The 18046-nt window shown below is 41.5% G+C and overlaps 1 protein-coding gene across 3 annotated transcripts in view; it reads left to right on the plus strand.

Moving 5' to 3' along the window:
* Nucleotides 1-18046, plus strand: part of LOC101518037 (complement factor H) — a 145876-nt gene that overhangs the window by 23735 nt on the left and 104095 nt on the right. For all 3 annotated transcript variants that reach the window (XM_058668965.1, XM_058668960.1, XM_058668961.1), the window contains exons 6-7: nucleotides 4683-4853; nucleotides 8460-8633. In XM_058668965.1, coding sequence (XP_058524948.1) covers nucleotides 4683-4853; nucleotides 8460-8633 — 345 coding nt within the window. The remainder of the gene's footprint in view (nucleotides 1-4682; nucleotides 4854-8459; nucleotides 8634-18046) is intronic.

The raw sequence follows: 18046 nt of genomic DNA on the forward strand, positions 1-18046 counted from the left end.
TCAGTTATGGGTTTGTTCAGGTCGTTTGTTCCCTCTGGGCTAAGTTTTGGCAGGTGGTAGAAGTCTAAGAACTTTTCCAGTTCTTGGTGATCTTCTGATTTGTTGGAGTACAGTGCTTTGTAGTAATTTCTAATTATGACCTTAATGGATGCGGTGTCTGTTGTTATGTTGCCTTTTTCATCTTTGATGCTGTTAATTCTTGCCTTCTCTTGTTTTTTCTTTGTCAGTCGGGCCAGTGGGGTGTCTATCTTGTTTATCTTCTCAAAAAACCAGCTTTTTGATTCATTGATTTTGTGTATGTTTTTTTTTATTTCTATCTGGTTGATTTCCTCCCTTTTTTTTTTTGATTTCTTGTTTCCTATTATGTGTGGGGCACTTCTGCTGTTGTTTTTCCAATTCCTGGAGGTGTGTGTTTAGTTCTTGTATTTGGCGCCTCTCTTGGACCTTGACATGAGCTCCAATTGCGATGAGTTTACCCCGTAGCACTGCTTTGGCAGTGTCCCACAAATTTTGGAATGTTGTGTCAGAGTTTTCATTGGTTTCCATAAATTTTTTGATCTCATCTTTAATTTCTTCTCTGATCCATTGTTCGTTTAATAGCATATTGTTCAGCCTCCAAGAGTTTCTGTATTTCCTGGGGCATTTTGAATTGCTGATTTCCAGCTTCATTCCATGGTGGTCTGAAGAGGTACATGGTATGATTCCTATCTTTTTGAAGTTATTTAGGTTTGCTTTGTGTCCTATCATGTGGTCAATCCTGGAGAAGGTGCCATGCACTGCTGAAAAAAATGTATAATCTGTGGCCTTAGGGTAAAAAATTCTATAAATGTCAACCAAGTCCAGTTGTTCTATTGTTTGTATGAGCTCTGTTGTTTCTTTGTTGAGTTTTTGTTTTGTTGATCTGTCTATTGTTGTTAGTGGGGTGTTAAGATCACCCACTATTATTGTGTGCATATCTATGTCTCCCCTTAAGTCCGTGAGTAATTGCTTCACGTAGCTAGGTGCGTTTGAATTTGGTGCATATATGTTCACAATGGTAATTACTTCCTGATGGATCAGTCCCTGCACCAATATATAATGTCCTTCCCTGTCCTTTTTGATGTGTGTCAGATTGAAGTCCACATCATCTGAAATTAAGACAGCTACCCCAGCCTTTTTTTCTCGTCCATTGGCATGAAATATCTGTTTCCAACCTTTCACTTTCAGCTTCTTCGAATCTCTTCTGGTTAGATGTGTCTCTTGTAGGCAACAGATAGTTGGGTGCTGTTTGATAATCCATTCTGTTAATCTATGTCTTTTGATTGGTGAGTTCAGGCCATTTGTGTTAAGAGTTAAAATTGAGAGGTTGTGATTTTGCCCTGCCATACTTGTTTTTGTGGGTGTTGATATCTGTGTAATTGCCCTTCCTTGTGTGGACTTTAGTGGGGAGATCTTCCTGTTTGCCATCTTTGCTTATGATTCACCTCCTTTTTTTCTGGATTTAGTGCATTTCTAAGGAGATTTTGTAGAGCTGGTTTTGTGCTGGCATATTCTTCTAATTTCTCTTTGCTGTGAAAGTATTTGATTTCGTTCTCAAATACGAATGAGATCTTTGCTGGGTACAATATTCTTGGTTGACAGTTGTTCTGATTCAGGATTTGGAAGATCTTTGTCCATTCTCTTCTTGCTTGTAAAGTCTCTTCAGAGAAGTCAGCAGTGATCCTGATTGGTTTTCCCCGGTATGTGATCTTTTCTCTGCTTCGTACTTGTCTCAGGATTCTTTCTTTGTCTTCACTGGAGTGGAACTTGAGCACCATATGTCTGGGTGAAGATCGCTTTGGGTCATATCTGCTGGGAGTCCTCTGACCGTCCTGGATTTGGGCTGGGTTCATGTTCCAAGTGTTTTGGAAGTTTTCCTGTATAATTTCGTCGAGCACCATTTGCATTCCTGACTCTTTTTCCGCTCCTTCAGGAAGGCCAATAATCCTAATATTCGATTTTCTGAGGTTGTCTTTCATTTCTTGTATGGTCTTATTGGCTTTGTTCAGACTTGTCTCCAGCTGTTTAATGAACTGGGTGTGTTCGTTTTGTGTGTCTTCCGTTTCAGAGATCCTCTCTTCTGCTGTATTTGTTCTGTTGGTTAGGCTCTCAATTTTGTGCTCTAAGTCAAGGATTTTACTTTTCATTTGTTGTATTTCTGAGGTTATGTGGTTCTTGAATTCCTTGAAGTCCTCCCAGTTCTTCTCATTGTCTCTGACATATTTTAACATTATTTTTTTGAATTCCTTGTCTGGTAGATATTCTATGTCTTCATCTCGCATCTCCGAAATAGACATTGGCTTTTGATTCTTTATTGGTAGGGTGTTGGCACTCTCATCTGGATCATTACCTTTTCTGGTATTTCTTCCCATTGTGTTAGTGTTTCTTTTTTGAGAGACCTAGGCACCAGTGTGCTGAGGGGTCTCCAAGCACTATCCTGTAGAGATCGGAGTCTGCAGGCGTGGAGTAGCAGGGTGTGGGAATTTTCAAGGCACTTTTGGTGCGTCTCCAGAACACTGGACCTCAGGGCGCCACTTCCAGGGCCCAGCGGATTCAAAGCGCACTCTCAGCTCGTCCCCTACAGGTATACTACCACAGGGCGTGGGGGAGTGAAGGCACTCTCTGTGTGTGCCCCCTGTGTGCAGGATCACAAGGCTCGGAGCACGGGACTATAGGGCGTGGGGTGTTCCAGGTGCTCTCTGGAGGCGCCTCCTGCGCAGGCCCGCCCACCCCAGCGCTTGCAGGGGACTGACCGCCCCAGCGCTAGCACGGGACTGCCCAGCCCAGAGGCGTGCTTGGGTTCCTGTGGGATAGCACCGCCCAGCTGAGTGCCACACCGCAAAGGCACGGGGGAGTATTCAGTGTGCCTTTTGCCTTTCTCCCAGACACAGCTTTGGCAGTTTCAAGGCACTCTCCCAGTGTCTCTAGACGCTGGAGTCTCGGGGGGGGGGAGGGGCGGGGAGACGAGCACCAATTGTGTTCAGGCTCTGTGCATGCCCCTGGGGGGCCAACTCCCGAAGCCTCCAACCCACCACTGTCCCCACCCAACTCACTCAAACCTCAGGTTCTTGCAGTTTGCCTCTTCCTCTGGTGGGAACCCTCGCCGCGGATGCGTCTCTCAGCTACTGCGTCTGTTGCTGGTCTTGGTGGGTGTAGGCGGGTGGAACCTGGAGGCTGCGGCGGTCCCGGTGGGGCTTGGCGACCAGGGTGGACGGATGCCAGCGGGTCCCGGTGACTCAGGGTCCTGGTGTCCGCAGCGGGGGGAGTCCTGGCGGGTCCTGGTGACCAGGGTGAGCAGATGCCGGCAGGTCCCGATCACCGCCGGTCCTCACGGCCACAGCGTGTGCTGGTCGGTCGGCGGCTTTCAGCGTCTGCATTCAAAGGTGACTCAGCAGGTCAGGAGCGGAAAGTCGTCTTCCCTGCCCTTTGTTTTGTTTTTCCCTGGTTGCTCTTCCGAGTTGTGTGGATTTTTTTGGTTCCACACTGTCCAGGGAACTTCACGTTCTTCTCCCTGTGGTTCTATGCTGCTCCACTTACGCTTTTGTCGCGTTCTAGCCCTCTCTGTCTGTGACCTCTCTCACAGTCTTCCTCCTATGTCGGCCATCTTGCGAGTCTCTCCGAATTTTTGTTTTAAAAACTCTTTTTAACAAAACTAGCTATTTCTGTTCATAATGGTTCTTCGAGAACATACTCTATTTTTGAGAGGATATTAGATGGCAGTTTACTTGCTTAAACGTAGATTCATGTGGTTAAAGAAATTCTCTCGGCATAGCAGCAGCATTAGATCAGTGTAAAAGAAGAATGAGATTTTTTCAAATGAAGAGGGCCAGAGCATGGCAGCCAAAGAAAGTTCATGAGATAAGGCTTGGTGGGCATGCAGTGCCACTGATCTTATCCAGTACATGCACCAGGTACACAATTGTCAGTGACACATTGAAGACATTCCTGCAAAAGGTGCTGAGGGGATAATTGCAACCCCACCTGGAGAACATGGCCTTCAGTCAGGCTGATTGGGGATTTAGTGAAAGATTTCAAATTGATTAGAAGATGGGAGAATAGGGCTTGGGAAATGGGTACCCTTGCCACAATTCCAGAGAAAATATTTGCACTATCTAAGATAATATCCAGTTTTTCTGTTGAACAGAAAAACTGGATCAATGCTGGAAACACAAAAACCTAAGATCAATTATTTTCAGAGATACAGGGGCAATGAGTTACATGTATTTCCCTGAGAAGGTATTCTGTCAATAATTACTTTATTATCAGTGAAGAAAACGTGTTATTTTATCAGGTTTTCCATGAAAATGCTTATCAATATGAACATGCATCTATATTCAGTTTTGTTCTATATGTCTGATGAATATAATCAGTCATTGTATATTTCACAGGAAATAATTTATTGCCAAACCAAATAAAATTAAATGAAATAAATTTTAATGAATTTATTGAAAATTTAATAAATTTTCAATGAATTTTTAATGAAAAAATTAACTTCTGTCTAAAATAAAAGGTGATAATAGCAGATAAGCCAATAATTAAGCAGGAAAGTCAAAACATAACTATTTCCCTAATGGAAATAAAATGTTTATCTTCATGAAGCTATGTCTAGGTCACAGAACCTTAATTCATAATAAGCATCATGGAATTAAATTATTTCTCTTTAGAAATTTCCTGCATTCCTCCAAAAGTTGCACATGGAGAAGCTGTTTCTAAGAAGAATGTTTATAAGGAGAATGAACGAATTCAGTATCACTGCAATAAAGGTTTTGAACATTCTGTACGAGGAGAAGCTGTATGCACTCGCAGTGGGTGGAGTCCAGAACCTTCCTGTGAAGGTAATGCTTTCTGTGTCATTCATCTCTATAATTATAAATTATGTTAATAAATATAGCATTTCTAAATAAACAAGGTTTTCCTTCATAGAACATATTATTTTATAAAAATCAGCATCTATGTATATATCATCTATCTATATGTGAGTTCTTCATGAATTTCAACGAAAACATGTAGCATGGTAACATGTATTCATGAATTCAAACATTTTTCTCCAAAGTAATCTTATTTTAATTTCATTGACCATGATCTTTTTTTTTTTTTTTTTTTTTTTTTTTTTTTTGCAGTGTCTCCTTATCCTACAGCTTATGTGCGTAAAGTGTACTTCTAGATCTATTGGCCTGAACTTTTCACTTGAACGATAGAACATGTACAGGGCCAGAAAAGTTCAAGAACTTACTAAATATTTCACTTGCTGTCATACAGATGCATGTAAAACAGACATGAGATTATAAAAAGTATTTTTAATTCCCATTTACATCCAATTCTCAGAATGCTCCTCTAAACCTAAGATTTAGCTTTAAAAAGTGAAATACATGAATACCAGATGAGTAAAACCTCAATTGACAATGGGATTAAGTGGATATTCATGCTTTTTCTGTTAACAGACACAATCTGAATCAGTAATGATGATGGTGATGGAGATAGTGAATTAATTGACCTCAAATTGTGTTCTTCACCAACCAAAAAATCCATTTGAAATATTGTGTTGTTCTACCTAGCTGACTTTATTTCTAAGGGAATGAATTAAAAACTGTCATGGTCTAAAAGAGAGAATATAATCAACAAATTTAAGAACTTCTACCATAAGTAGTCAGATACACCTAACAATGTACTAATGATCACCTTTTCTGAAAGAGGCTCGTTGACTTTGATGAGTGTTGCTGTAGTGCTTCAAGTGCAATGTGAATGTGTGGTGACCTTCTGAAAGGGTTACTATTACAAGATCTGCAATACTGTGGTAGGAGGAAGAGTTGAATTCTTAAAAACTCCCTGAGCTTTAAATCACATGATTCCTAATTGCATACATAACTCTGGCTTTAGTGATCCTGTGAGAACTACAGGTAATTTTGAGCCTGTTTTAAAAATATGGGTTGCATTGTCTCATGCTAATTAACCCCTTTCTAAGTTGTTTCCTTTGTAGTGCTTAAAAGCAAAGTTTACTCGTTTCTGAAAAGGTGATTTCCAAGAAGCTGGGTTAACTTCCCAGAGTTTTCTTAATAATAAAAATAGCTATAATGATACTGTAGTTTCTGCACCTCAGCTAATGCATCATAAATAATTTTCTTTGCTTTTCTGGCACAGTTCAAGAAATTACCTATCGATTTATGATGAATATGTCTTACTTTCTCTGAAATTGTATGATTCAAAACTCTCTTTGTTGCCTCTAGAAGCTTGAAATGAACATAAGAATATAATGGATTGATGAACTTCGACATGTCAGTGATCAACAGGGTCAAATGCTAAAGAGGTGTTTTAATGTTCAGTTCAACATATAAGAAGCCAGAACGCACACCAGCCACAGTAACGCACACCAGCCACAGTAATTCATACCAGCCACAGTAACGCACACCAGCCACAGTTGTAGGTGGACTAGAAAGTTTCTGGATTTGGAGATTGGAGCACACTAGTGGCTTGTGTGGTGACAGCACCACGAGGGAGACAGAAATTAGAGTAGTGAGTTGAAGCAAAAACAAACAAACGACAACAACACAAAAAACCAAGAGGTTGGAAAGTGGAGAAGGTAATTGTGATAAGATATTTTAGAAATTTTGCTTGTTAAGGGGAAAGTGAGCATACCACATTAGAGAGAATTTGGGAAGGGGTCAAGTAAAGTCATTGAAAATTGCAGAAGTTTTCATGTGGATTTAAGAGAGAGAGATTGACAACATAGGAAAGAGAAGGAATAAGCAATCATCCAAGATTCGAGGGAAAACAAAAGGTTTGAATTTAGTCTAAATTTGAATGGAATGTCTTATCACTGAAGGCAAGGCCTAAATCAGAATGTATCAACTAATGTTGAAGGAATGTGGGAGAGAAATACAGAGATGTCTCAACTGGTAGTTTTCAATTGATTTGTTTGAATGCAGACTTATTATGTGTTAGTGAAGGAGCAATACTTTAGGTGACTTGAAAAAAGATGGGAGACTGTAGCTCACTGTGACAACCTGAATAGAATTTGGTTCCCACATCCATGCATTCAGAACTAAAGTTGTAAATTAAGGACATTATGAAGGTGAAAACCTAAATCTAATTATTGTGCTAAGAGGTGAGATCTTTGAAAAGAAATTAACAGTAGAAAAGGTCATTCGTATGACTCCCCACAATTTAAGCCTGGTTATACTATGAGAATAGCAAGCACATAGCCATTGCCCTGCATTTCTCTGATCATCCATTGCCCCACCCAGCTTGGAACTCTGCCAGCAAGAAGCCCATGACCAGAGAAATCCACCAGACCTTGAAGCTCCAGAACAGTAATGCCAGAGAGCCTTTTTCCCTTTGCAAAATTAGCTTGCTCTAGATGTTTCTTTATAGGAACTAATAGCTGAGTAAGATCAGTGCTTGCTTTGAAAAATGGACAAGGAAGTCAGCTACAGACATCTGAATGGATTCCATGAATACCAAATGCCCCCCATACATTTTTAGTCTAAATTACAATATGATCCTAACATGGATGATTATGTAACATTTCTACAAATGTGGTGTGTATAGTATTTGAAAAGGAATATTGAAAATTGGTCCATTATTGAGAGATATCAGGGTGATAAAAAGGAGTAACAAAGATGTTTACAGGAAGAGATTGCGGATGAGTCCAAAGCATGGCAGATTGCAGCTCACAGGTCAAATCCAGTTCTCTTCCTTTAGTAAGCAGTGTAGACTCACAGAATCAGACCTTGGTCATGCCAATTTACTTAGGGATGTTAGACCTTTGTCACACCTGCTTTTGCTTCACACAGAGTCAACTAGTTGCACCAGAGACCTTCTGTCTGTCCTCTTACAAAAAGATCGTCCATATGCTGTACTGGCTTATTCTAAGAAAATGTATCGCAGTATCTTGCTTCCTTAATAAGTTATTTTTTCCTATTCATTTTCAAGGACTTTTCATTTACATAATTATAACAGTTTCATGAGAAAGATGGAGGTATGAGAAAAAGAATATAAAGCGTGCACAATAACTTTTGAAGCTTTCTCCCTAAAATGAAAGATACTATATCCATTTTCATTTCATGTTTATATATGAGACATATGATGACCGTCTGGAAGAAAAAGGCACTGAATACTTGTAAACTATGAGAGCAGCAGAAACCAAGGGCGAAGAAGGAAGCAGAAGGAAGAGTTGACATTGTATGTTGTGAGTCACAGCAGGTGGAAACATCATGATGTCTGTGTTGATTTTGGAGAAAGATTAGGAGAGCAGGAGGCACAGATGCATGTGATGACAAACATGTTGAAGGAAATTGTGAGTGATAATGTAGGATGGATACGAAGATGTACACATTCACGTGTCAATTTGTGATGTGCCAGTTAAAAAACATCTGCATTGTATTTTTCATGTAGTTGATTGAATATTGATTTCCACATTCTTCACATTTTCTTTTTGTTTTCAGAAGTAACGTGTAATGTTCCTTATATTCCAAATGGCTCCTACTCACCTAAAAGGATTAAACATAGAACTGGAGATGAAATCACTTATGAGTGTAAAGAAGGTTTTTATCCTGCCACTCGAGGAACTAGAGCAACATGCACAAGCGCAGGCTGGGTGCCTGGTCCAAGATGCAGCTGTAAGTAACATTATAATTTTCATCTAATTAAAAAAATTTTTTCCATACAGTATGTCATACAGTATGCTTGCCAATAAATGCAAATATGTGTACAGGTCAGTGAGGTTTTTGGACATCGGCTCACACTTCAAACATCCAAATTAAGAATAAAGTATTACAAGTAACCTAAAAGACTTCAATATTTGTCCCTCTCCATTTCTTTATTTTAATGTGTTAAGTAAGAAGACTTTGTCATTTAAATGCTTTCATTCAGCAAAGCAATAGTTATAACTACGTAGTAAAAGCTTTGATGGTCATAGTTTTTATCCTTTGTATACTATCAGTAGAATACATACCACCAATAGAATAAAATGTGTAATATTTGTCATTTTGCATCTGGTTTACTTCATTTAGCACAATGATGTCCAGCGGCATCCATTTTGCTACAAAAGACAGGATTTCTTTATTTTTTTCTAATAATTTACTAATATTCCATTGTATATATTCTACATTTCTTCATCCAAAAGTTGATGAACACCACACAAGTACATTCTATGTCTCAGCTATTGTGAACTAAAATGCCAGAAATGTGAGAGTGTATGTAACACTATCCATATATTTATATTTATATTTGTGTTTATATTTCTGGGTGTGGGATCGTTGAGTCCTATGATGGATGTTTTTCTAGGTTCCTGGGGACTCTCTAGACTGTCTTTCATAGGGTTGTACCAGTTTACTTTTCTACCAATGATGTACTAGGGTCCCTTTTTCTCCACACCTTTACTAGCATTTGTTATCCTTTTCATTTTTGGGAAAATAGCCACTCTAAGTGTGGCGAAATAATCCTTCCCTGTGGTTTTGATTTGAGTTTCCTGATGGCTAGTAATCCTGAGCATTATCTGACTTATCTGTTGGCCATGTGTATTTCATCCTTTGAAAAGTGTCTGTTCATTTTCTTTGCCCATTCCTTAACTGGATTGCTTGTTTCCTTCTTGTTGAATTTGATTAGCTGCTTATGCATTTTGAATATGAATCTCTTATCAGCTGTGCTTTTCCAGTACTTGCCCCCATTGTGTCAGTTGCTTCTTTGCCTTTTGGATTGTTTCATTTCTTTGTTTTTTTTTTTAAAGATTTATTCATTTTATTACAGCCAGATATACACAGAGGAGGAGAGACAGAGAGGAAGATCTTTCACCCGATGATTCACTCCCCAAGTGAGCCGCAACGGGCCGATGTGCGCCGATCCGATGCCGGGAACCAGGAACCTCCTCCGGGTCTCCCACGTGGGTGCAGTGTCCCAATGCATTGGGCCGTTCTCAACTGCTTTCCCAGGCCACAAGCAGGGAGCTGGATGGGAAGTGGAGCTGCCGGGATTAGAACCGGCGCCCATATGGGATCCCGGGGCTTTCAAGGCGAGGACTTTAGCCGCTAGGCCACGCCGGGCCCGATTGTTTCATTTCTTATGCAGTAGCTTCTTGACGTTATTGATCTTCTCTATTTTGGCTTGTACTGTTTATACTTTTGGGTGTCTTATCTAAGACGACTTTGCCTAGACCAATATCTTGTAGAAATTCCGCCATTTTTTCTCTAAAAATGTGGTGAATTCAGGTTTTAGGTCTAGATCTTTGATCCATTGTGAGCTGATTTTTGTGTACAAGGTGTAAGATCTGGTTTCCAACCTCTGCATGTGGAAGCGCAATGTTCCCAGCACATTTTTGGGAGAGATTATTCTTTCTCCAGGGAGTGATTAAAGCTCATTTCTCAAAGACTAGTGGATTGTAGATGTGTAGATCAATTTCTGGGGTTTCTGCTGTAACACATTGTCTACATGTCTACTTTGCGCTCCTACCTGTCTATTTTGATTATGACTGCCCTGTGATATGTCTAGATATCTGATGTCATAACACCACCACTTTGTTTTTATTATTTAAGATTGCTTTGGCCATTCAGGGTCTTTTGTGTTTCCATATGAATTTTAGATTTCTTTTTCTGGTTTTGTGAAGAATGTCCTCGGCATTTCAATTGTAATCCCAATGAATGTGTAAAATGCTGCATGTAATACGGGGGTTTTGATGACATTAATTTGCAACTCCATTAACGTGAAAAATGTATCACTCTCTCTCTCTATTCTATTTCTTTCATCAATTTCATGTAATTTTCATTGTAGATATCCTTGGTTGAATTTGTGCCAGGAAATAATAGATTTTTGGTATCTCTTATAAATGAAACTGATCTTGCAAGTTATTGCTCTGGCAGTTCTTTCATAATTGGAAATGTAAAAATGCTGGTGATTTTTGTGCATTGATTTTATATCCTGAAACAACAGACTCTCTTATGGGTTTTAACAGTCTCTACTTGTGCAGTAGTTTGCTTTTCCTGTCCTTTGATCAAATCATCCGTATACAGGTATAGTTTGACATCTCCTTCCCATTTTATTTCCTTGGTTTCTTTGTCTTATCTAATGGATCTGGATAAAAGTTTTGGAAATATATTAAATACTGGTGGTGAAACCTTCATCATTGTCTGATTCTGGGTCTTAGTGGAAATTCTTGTAATTTTGTTTTTATGGAAGGTTGTTGCATGCAGTGAAATGCTTTTTCTGCCTGCATTGAAATAATCATGATTTTGTCTTTTGTTTTGTTGATGGGATATGTCCTTTTTATTGATTTATGTGCTGTAGCATCCCACTTGAACTGGGTGAATGCTGATTTTGAGTTTTTGGATTCAATTTGCTGGTATGTTGTTATGAATTTTAAATCTGTTTTCATTAGGGAAACTGCTGTCTCCAGAGTCTTCTGTCCAGCAGGCCCCAAAACCACCAAGGGATGAGGGAACAGTGCTCTTCCTCAGCATAAGCACTGGAGACAAATGGTGGTGAAGGATGTCTTTTTATTTGGTAGAAGTCACAAGCTTATATAGAAGTAGTGAGCAGTTTATATAGAAGTTGGCAGGCAGACCTGACAGTACTTCCAGCCAACAATAACATTGTGACTGGCTAACAGATATGCCCATCTCTCTGGACCCTCCGATGATGTTAAAGATCAGGAAGCACAGGAAAATTGTAGCTCAGGGCAGATTCATTAAAGCAGGATGAATGTAACATTTGACTTCCTAGAGTTGGTTTTTTCTTTACATTTTATTATCATTATTCATTTTATAATACAGTTCCATATTCCCATATCCCCTCCCCAATCCCCTTCCCCCCACCTAGTTCCTCTTGTCATTACTAACATATAGTTCTTCATATACAGTCATATGTGGGGAGCAGGGTGCTAAAGCCGCTCCTTGGACTGGGATGGGCCGTTGCATGATGGTGGCTGGCCCAAGGCCAGGAGGCGAAGCTGGTCTCACCAGCAGGTAAACAGGAAGTCACAGGGATAGGCTCATGTCCCCGCTGCAATGACTGGCCTATCAAATAACGCCAAGTGGACCCACGGGGAGAAGTGATTGGTGGAGAACTATATAAAAGTAGCCGGTAAAAGCTGGATACAGACGGATGGACGGACAGAACAGATGATGACGAAGAAAGACTGGGGGGCGACGTGGAGAAAGACTGGGGGGCGACGTGGAGAAAGACTGGGGAATGAAGCAGAGAGTACAGGAAGAAATGTGGGAAAAAGGGTGGCAGAAAATGGGAGGAAGAGTGGCGGAAGAAGCGGAGAGGAAAGCTTAGACCAATGGGGAGAGGCACAGTGGGGAGAAGGATTTAAACGAAGCCGCTTTTGGCAGTGAGCATGCCTCGTCGTTTTAGTGTCGCTGCTGGCCAGCAACAGTCATATGTCCATTATTGCGGGCATGGACAATGGCAGAGAGTCCAGCTTCCTATTGTCAAGATATAGTAAACAGTTTCATTGTAAGTCCATCTTTGTCTGGAAGCAGAAATGCATACTACACTACATCCTCACATCTGGATGTTAGTCTCCATTTCACAGCTACTGTACGTCCCCTCAAATGAAAAGTCATGATACAAAATCAACAATAAAAAGAAAAATAGAAATTTACAATGCCATGAAGTTAAATGACATGTTACTAGATATGACAGTCTGCATCACACAGCTACTATACATCCCCCAAAATCAACATCCAGGAGAAAAAAGAAATTAACAACACCATGAAGTTAAATAGCATACTATTAAATGACTAACGTGTAGCTGAAGAAATGAAAACCAAGAACCTTCTTGAAGAAAATGATGCTAGCATATGATCTACGAGTCATTGAATGATTTAATCAGAAGAAAGTGTTTTGAAGAGATAAAACTAACAGAAAACAACAAAACCCATGCAATATAGTTTCCACTGATTTTGTTGGTGACGTGCATCTCTTCTAGACAATAAACAGCTGGGTTTTGTTTTTAATCCAGTCTACTAATCTATGGCGTTTGCTTGAGCTTAAGCCATTTACATTCAGGGTTAATAGGTATAGGTGGTACCTTGGTCCTGTCATTTTAGGAATGGGTTATTCATTGGTTTAGTCTTCTGTTGTCATTTTACTGGGATGTTCTTCCCATTTGCCTTTGGTTTTGGTAGGTGTTATTCCTCTTTGTGAAGAGAACATCTTGAAGCATCATTTGTAGGGCAGGTTTGGAAGAGGCAAATTCTTTTAACTTTTCTTTACTGTGGAAGAATTTTATTTCATTTTCAAAGACAAAAGAAAGCTTTGCTGGATATGTTATCCTAGGCCGATAATTTTTTTTCTTTTAGAATCTGGAATATGTCATTTCATTCTCTTCTTGCCTGTAGAGTTTCCTGTGAGAGGTCTCTTGTGAGTTTAATTGGCATTCCTTTATATGTCAATTGATTTTTTTCACATGCACATTTCAGGATCTTTTCCTTATGTTCAATTGAAGAGAGCTTGATGATCATATGTCGTGGTGAAGATCACTTTTGATCAAGCCTGTTGGGAGTTCTGTGCCCCTCCTGGATCTTGTTTCCCAATTCTTTCTCTAGATTAGGGAAGTTTTCTTTATTATTTCATTAAATACATTTGCAAACTCAGCTTCTCTTTCTGCACCTTCTGGAACTCCCATAACTCTTCTATTTGGCCTGTTAATAGTGTCTTTCAATTCTTGAATACTTTTTTTGGCCTGATCCAGCTCTGCTTCCAGCGTTTTGTTTGCTTCCCATTGATGGCAGAAAATATCTTCCAATTCTGAGATTCTTTCTTCTGCTTGCTTCAATCTGTTTTGGAGACTCTCCACTGTACTTTTAATTTGCTCTACTGTGTTCTTAATTTCTGATATATCAGCCTTGATTTGCTTTACTGCTTCCTTAAATTCTTTGAACTCTTTTTTTACCTCTAATTTAATTAATTAATTAATTAATTAATTAATTATTTTTTAAATCAATTTTATTGTATTGTTGTTGACAATCTTTACCTAGTTAATTACAGTTAAAGAAAGAAAAAGGAAAAAAAAAGGTTCAGGGGATAGGGAAGTGGGTAATACTATTATGTCCATATTGTTTCCATCATGTATCTGAGGTAAAGGGGGATACTGAGTTAGAAGCCCCACCCGGTTTCCCGCCCACCCCAAGTCCCGGATGTGGGGCATGCTCTGAGATATGTGCTCGAGTGGTGTTAATAGTTTTCCGGTTATGAATCGCTGCCAGTTTCGCTCGATGAGGTCGTCCACTGATTGATATGGTCCATTATAAAGTCTCCGTTTGCCCCATATTTCGCTGCCAACATATAGCTGAGATGAATGATTGATCTGCTCTGTCTTCTGTCTTTTCTTGATTAGAGTTCTGAGTCCAGCAGTTCGATTGGGGAGATCTCCAAAGAAACTTTGAGGTATTCCCAGACTAGTTTCTTGTATGTTCTAGCAAGCACAGGGCCCGGCACAGTCCATCACCCCGATCAGCTGGTGGTTTCAATTGCTGGGTTGGTTCTGTTTTTGGTCCTGAGTTGCACTGGAACCAATGGGTGTTGCAGTCCAGTCTGGTTCTGCCCTTACATCAACCAGTGGGAGCTGCAGCCTAGTTGGGGCGACCCACAATAACCCCCACCAGGCCTGCCCCCTAGCCTGGTTTGCCAGTATGTGTAGCAGTAGACCAGACTGTCCCCCATCCCATTTGGCTCTTGTACTTGTCAATGGGTGTTAAAGCTTAGTTCTATCTAACCAACTCAACCATCCAGCCCTCACGGGTGTTGTTGAGTGCCTCTCTATCTAGCCATCCCAGCTCCCGTCCTAGTTTTCATGCCCTCCCACGGGAATAGTGACCAAAGAAGGGGGAACCCACTTTTTCCCTCCCAGGTCTCTCTGTCCCGGTTTATGCACTCTTTATGTGGTTCTGTGATTTGACTTGACAGAATTAGTCCCCAGTGCCAGCTTATGCGGCTATACCCATAGATCCCTCACCCACTCTAATTTATGCTTGCACCCACAGGAATAATCAGCCCAGCCTGGCTTTTCCCTGGTCTAATCCACATGCAGCGCACAGGTGATGTAGCCTTGCTTAGTCTGGTCTGTCTCTATCCCAGCCCACGCTCTCCAGTGGGAGTAGCTGTCCAGCGAGGGGACCAGCCCCTTAATCCCCTAGCCAGTTCTGCCCCTCCCTTCCTGGATCTTGCGTGTGCTGGATGGGTGCTGTATTCATATCCAGTACAGGCAACCACGCCCTGGCATTCCATAATGTGTACTTGTTTTGTCGCGACCAAACCTGGCTCATCCCACACTCTGTTCTGGTGATCGGATTTGCCAGTGGGTGACATGAAATGATTCAGCCTGGTCTGCTCCTGACCCATGCTGAATGTGTGACAGTGGGAAACTTTCCATGGCCTATTCTGGGCTGTTTCCTATCATGCTTCTTGCTCTAATCTGCAGGGACTGTGTCCTGCTAGAGGAGTTGCCCAGGCTCCTCCATCAGAACCTCTCCCAATGCCAGATTTTGCGCATGCAAGGGAGTCCTTGAGCCAAGCCTAGCCAGTTCACCTCTTGTCCTAGCAGGAACAGTGGCTTTTCCTGGCTGGCTTTCACCCCATTCTGGTTCTTGTTGTTGGATGTTTCAGCCCAGCCATGGCTCGTCCATACCCACATACAGCTCACACATGGCTCAAGAGGGGAGTGAGACCCAGCCTAATCAGTCCCACATCTACCCTCTGGTTCTCCATGACACCAGATGGTGTTGGGATCTGAACTAGCCTGGTGCATCCAATCCCAGCCCACACTAGTGCCTCGGGTGACTACAACTTATTCCTAGATAGAATGCAGCCCCATTCCAGCACACGCGCCCCTTGGTGGGAACCTCAACCCAGTTAAGGTGTCCCCTTACCTCCCCAACTGGGCTTGTTCCTAGCCGCAGATCATGCGCCTGCCAGTGGTTGCTCTGACTCAGCTTATCTCAGTCCCTCACTTGTCCTGGCCTTCTGCCTTAGACAGTGTGACTTAGCGTCCTTGACTCAAGTAGCTACCTAAGCAGCGATTCAGACAACCAATATCCCAGAGCTCCCTGGCCCTGGGGGAGGCCGAGGACTCGTTCACTGCCTTGCGGCAGTGTCTTTGGCATGAGCCCCCAGCATTGGGTCCGACCCGGCAGGGGCACCCCCCACAGCTGCCACACTGTGAGGAGTGGCACTTGCCCCCTAATCCCAAGGCCCAAACCAAATTCTTTGAACTCTTGCATGAGCTTCTCATTTTTGATCAGAAGCTTTAAAATGAGTTTTATGAATTCTGTATGCCCCATTTTTTCAATGTCTTCCTCAGTTAACTCTGAGGTTGGCATAGGTTTTACTCCTTTGCAGGGGAGTTTTCGGTAATATTCATTGTGCTTTTGTCTCTTCTTTTGCTCTTGGTCATTGTACTTCTGGTTAGCAGAGTCTTCTGCTTGGGGCAGGTTTCTAAGCTGTGTCACCCACAGGTCTATGATGTGATTTTACTGATTGCAGTTGGTACACAAATTTTTCCTTGCAGTCAATTGTGCCACAACCTCCAGCGAGTTCCAGGTCTGGGTTCTTATGTTAGATTTCCACCATGGTCTCCAAAGCCCCATCTCCTGGCTCACCACTCTTCACCTCCTGTGATGCCATGCTAAGGCTGAACTGTTGTCTCTGCAACCTTTCTCCCACTTCTGGTTGGAGCAGGTGCCAGGATTAGGGAGACACCAGGTGTCCTATATAATTAGGTTGTTGGTGGTGCTGATCTTGTCGGAACCTGTTGGACTTTAGGTCTGGGTGCCACACGGACCTATTTTGACCAATATGATGCCACAGTCAGTATTATTTTCCTGTGGGAACAGTGCAATCCACTGAGCTCAGTGAGTTCTCGCGAGCTCAGCACATGCACAGTTCACTGTTGTCCCCTGCAGTCCTAAAGCTATTGCCACCATGTGCAAAATGGCGCCTGACATACCACTACTACAGTTCTTGATCTGCTGTCCATTAGATCTGAGGGCTACCCAGACCTGTCTTGGCTGGCACTGTAGAATGACACGTTGATGCAGTTCACTGAGGCAGAAATGAGTTCACTCCCAGCCCAGTGTATACTCAGTTCTTTCCCTTGCCTTTGCCTCCTTACACAAAATGGCACCCAATTCGGCTCTAGGGGGCTGACTGGGCTGTGAAATTCACCCTGTTCTCCCACTGCCCATCTGGGATCTGCTGCTCTGTCTCTGCTTCTGGTCAAATCAAACGGATCAGCAGGACGGACAGTTCTTTGTCTGGGTTCACCTCCCAAGCTCCCAGTTGAAGACCCTTCCCACCTGGTTGCTGGTGGATTTCCGGCTACTGGTGGAGTTCAGATCATCATTAGCTGAATGTCACTGGAGTATCAGTCACTGCAACACCACACTGTTGTATCTGCTGCTGTTCTGTGTCTGTCAGTCTCCAGGTACCCCTCTGCTGTTCTGCCCTTTCCTGTTTCCTGAAATATGTCCTCTCTGCTTCATCCTGACTGTTTTTCTGTCCTTTTAAATGAGTCTTTACTGTCTTCTGCCATCTTGGTTCTCTCTTGACTTCCTAGAGTTGTTTACCCTCAAGTCCTAGCAGAGCACGGAAGAGAGACTGGGGTGCAGAGCATTGCTCTTGTTGCATGCCCAAGGGCACAGGATGCCATGTGCCCATAGCCTCCCACATGGGCTAGGCAGGTGGAAATCCAAGGGTGATTAAGGTAATGTTCACCTGATGGAATGAGCTTGCAAGACTTCTCTCCTTTTCAATTATTTTGAATAGTTTAGGATGAGTTGGGATTAGGTGTATTTCTGTGATATCAATTCTTATATTTTTCATCTGTGATTTTATTAATTTTAATTTTTCCCCTTGTTTTGTTTTTATTTTGGTAACATGAATGAATGTTTTTGTGATTTTATTTAAAAATCTTCATTTCACCTATCTTTTGTATAATACTTCATTTTTCCCTTTGATTTATTTTTAAGTGTTTTTTGTGTTAATTTGACAAGTTGTTCATATATAATATATTGTATATATTATATGTTTTTATATT

This window comes from Ochotona princeps, chromosome 10 (genome assembly GCF_030435755.1).
Source record: "Ochotona princeps isolate mOchPri1 chromosome 10, mOchPri1.hap1, whole genome shotgun sequence".
Taxonomy (NCBI): Eukaryota; Metazoa; Chordata; class Mammalia; order Lagomorpha; family Ochotonidae; genus Ochotona; species Ochotona princeps.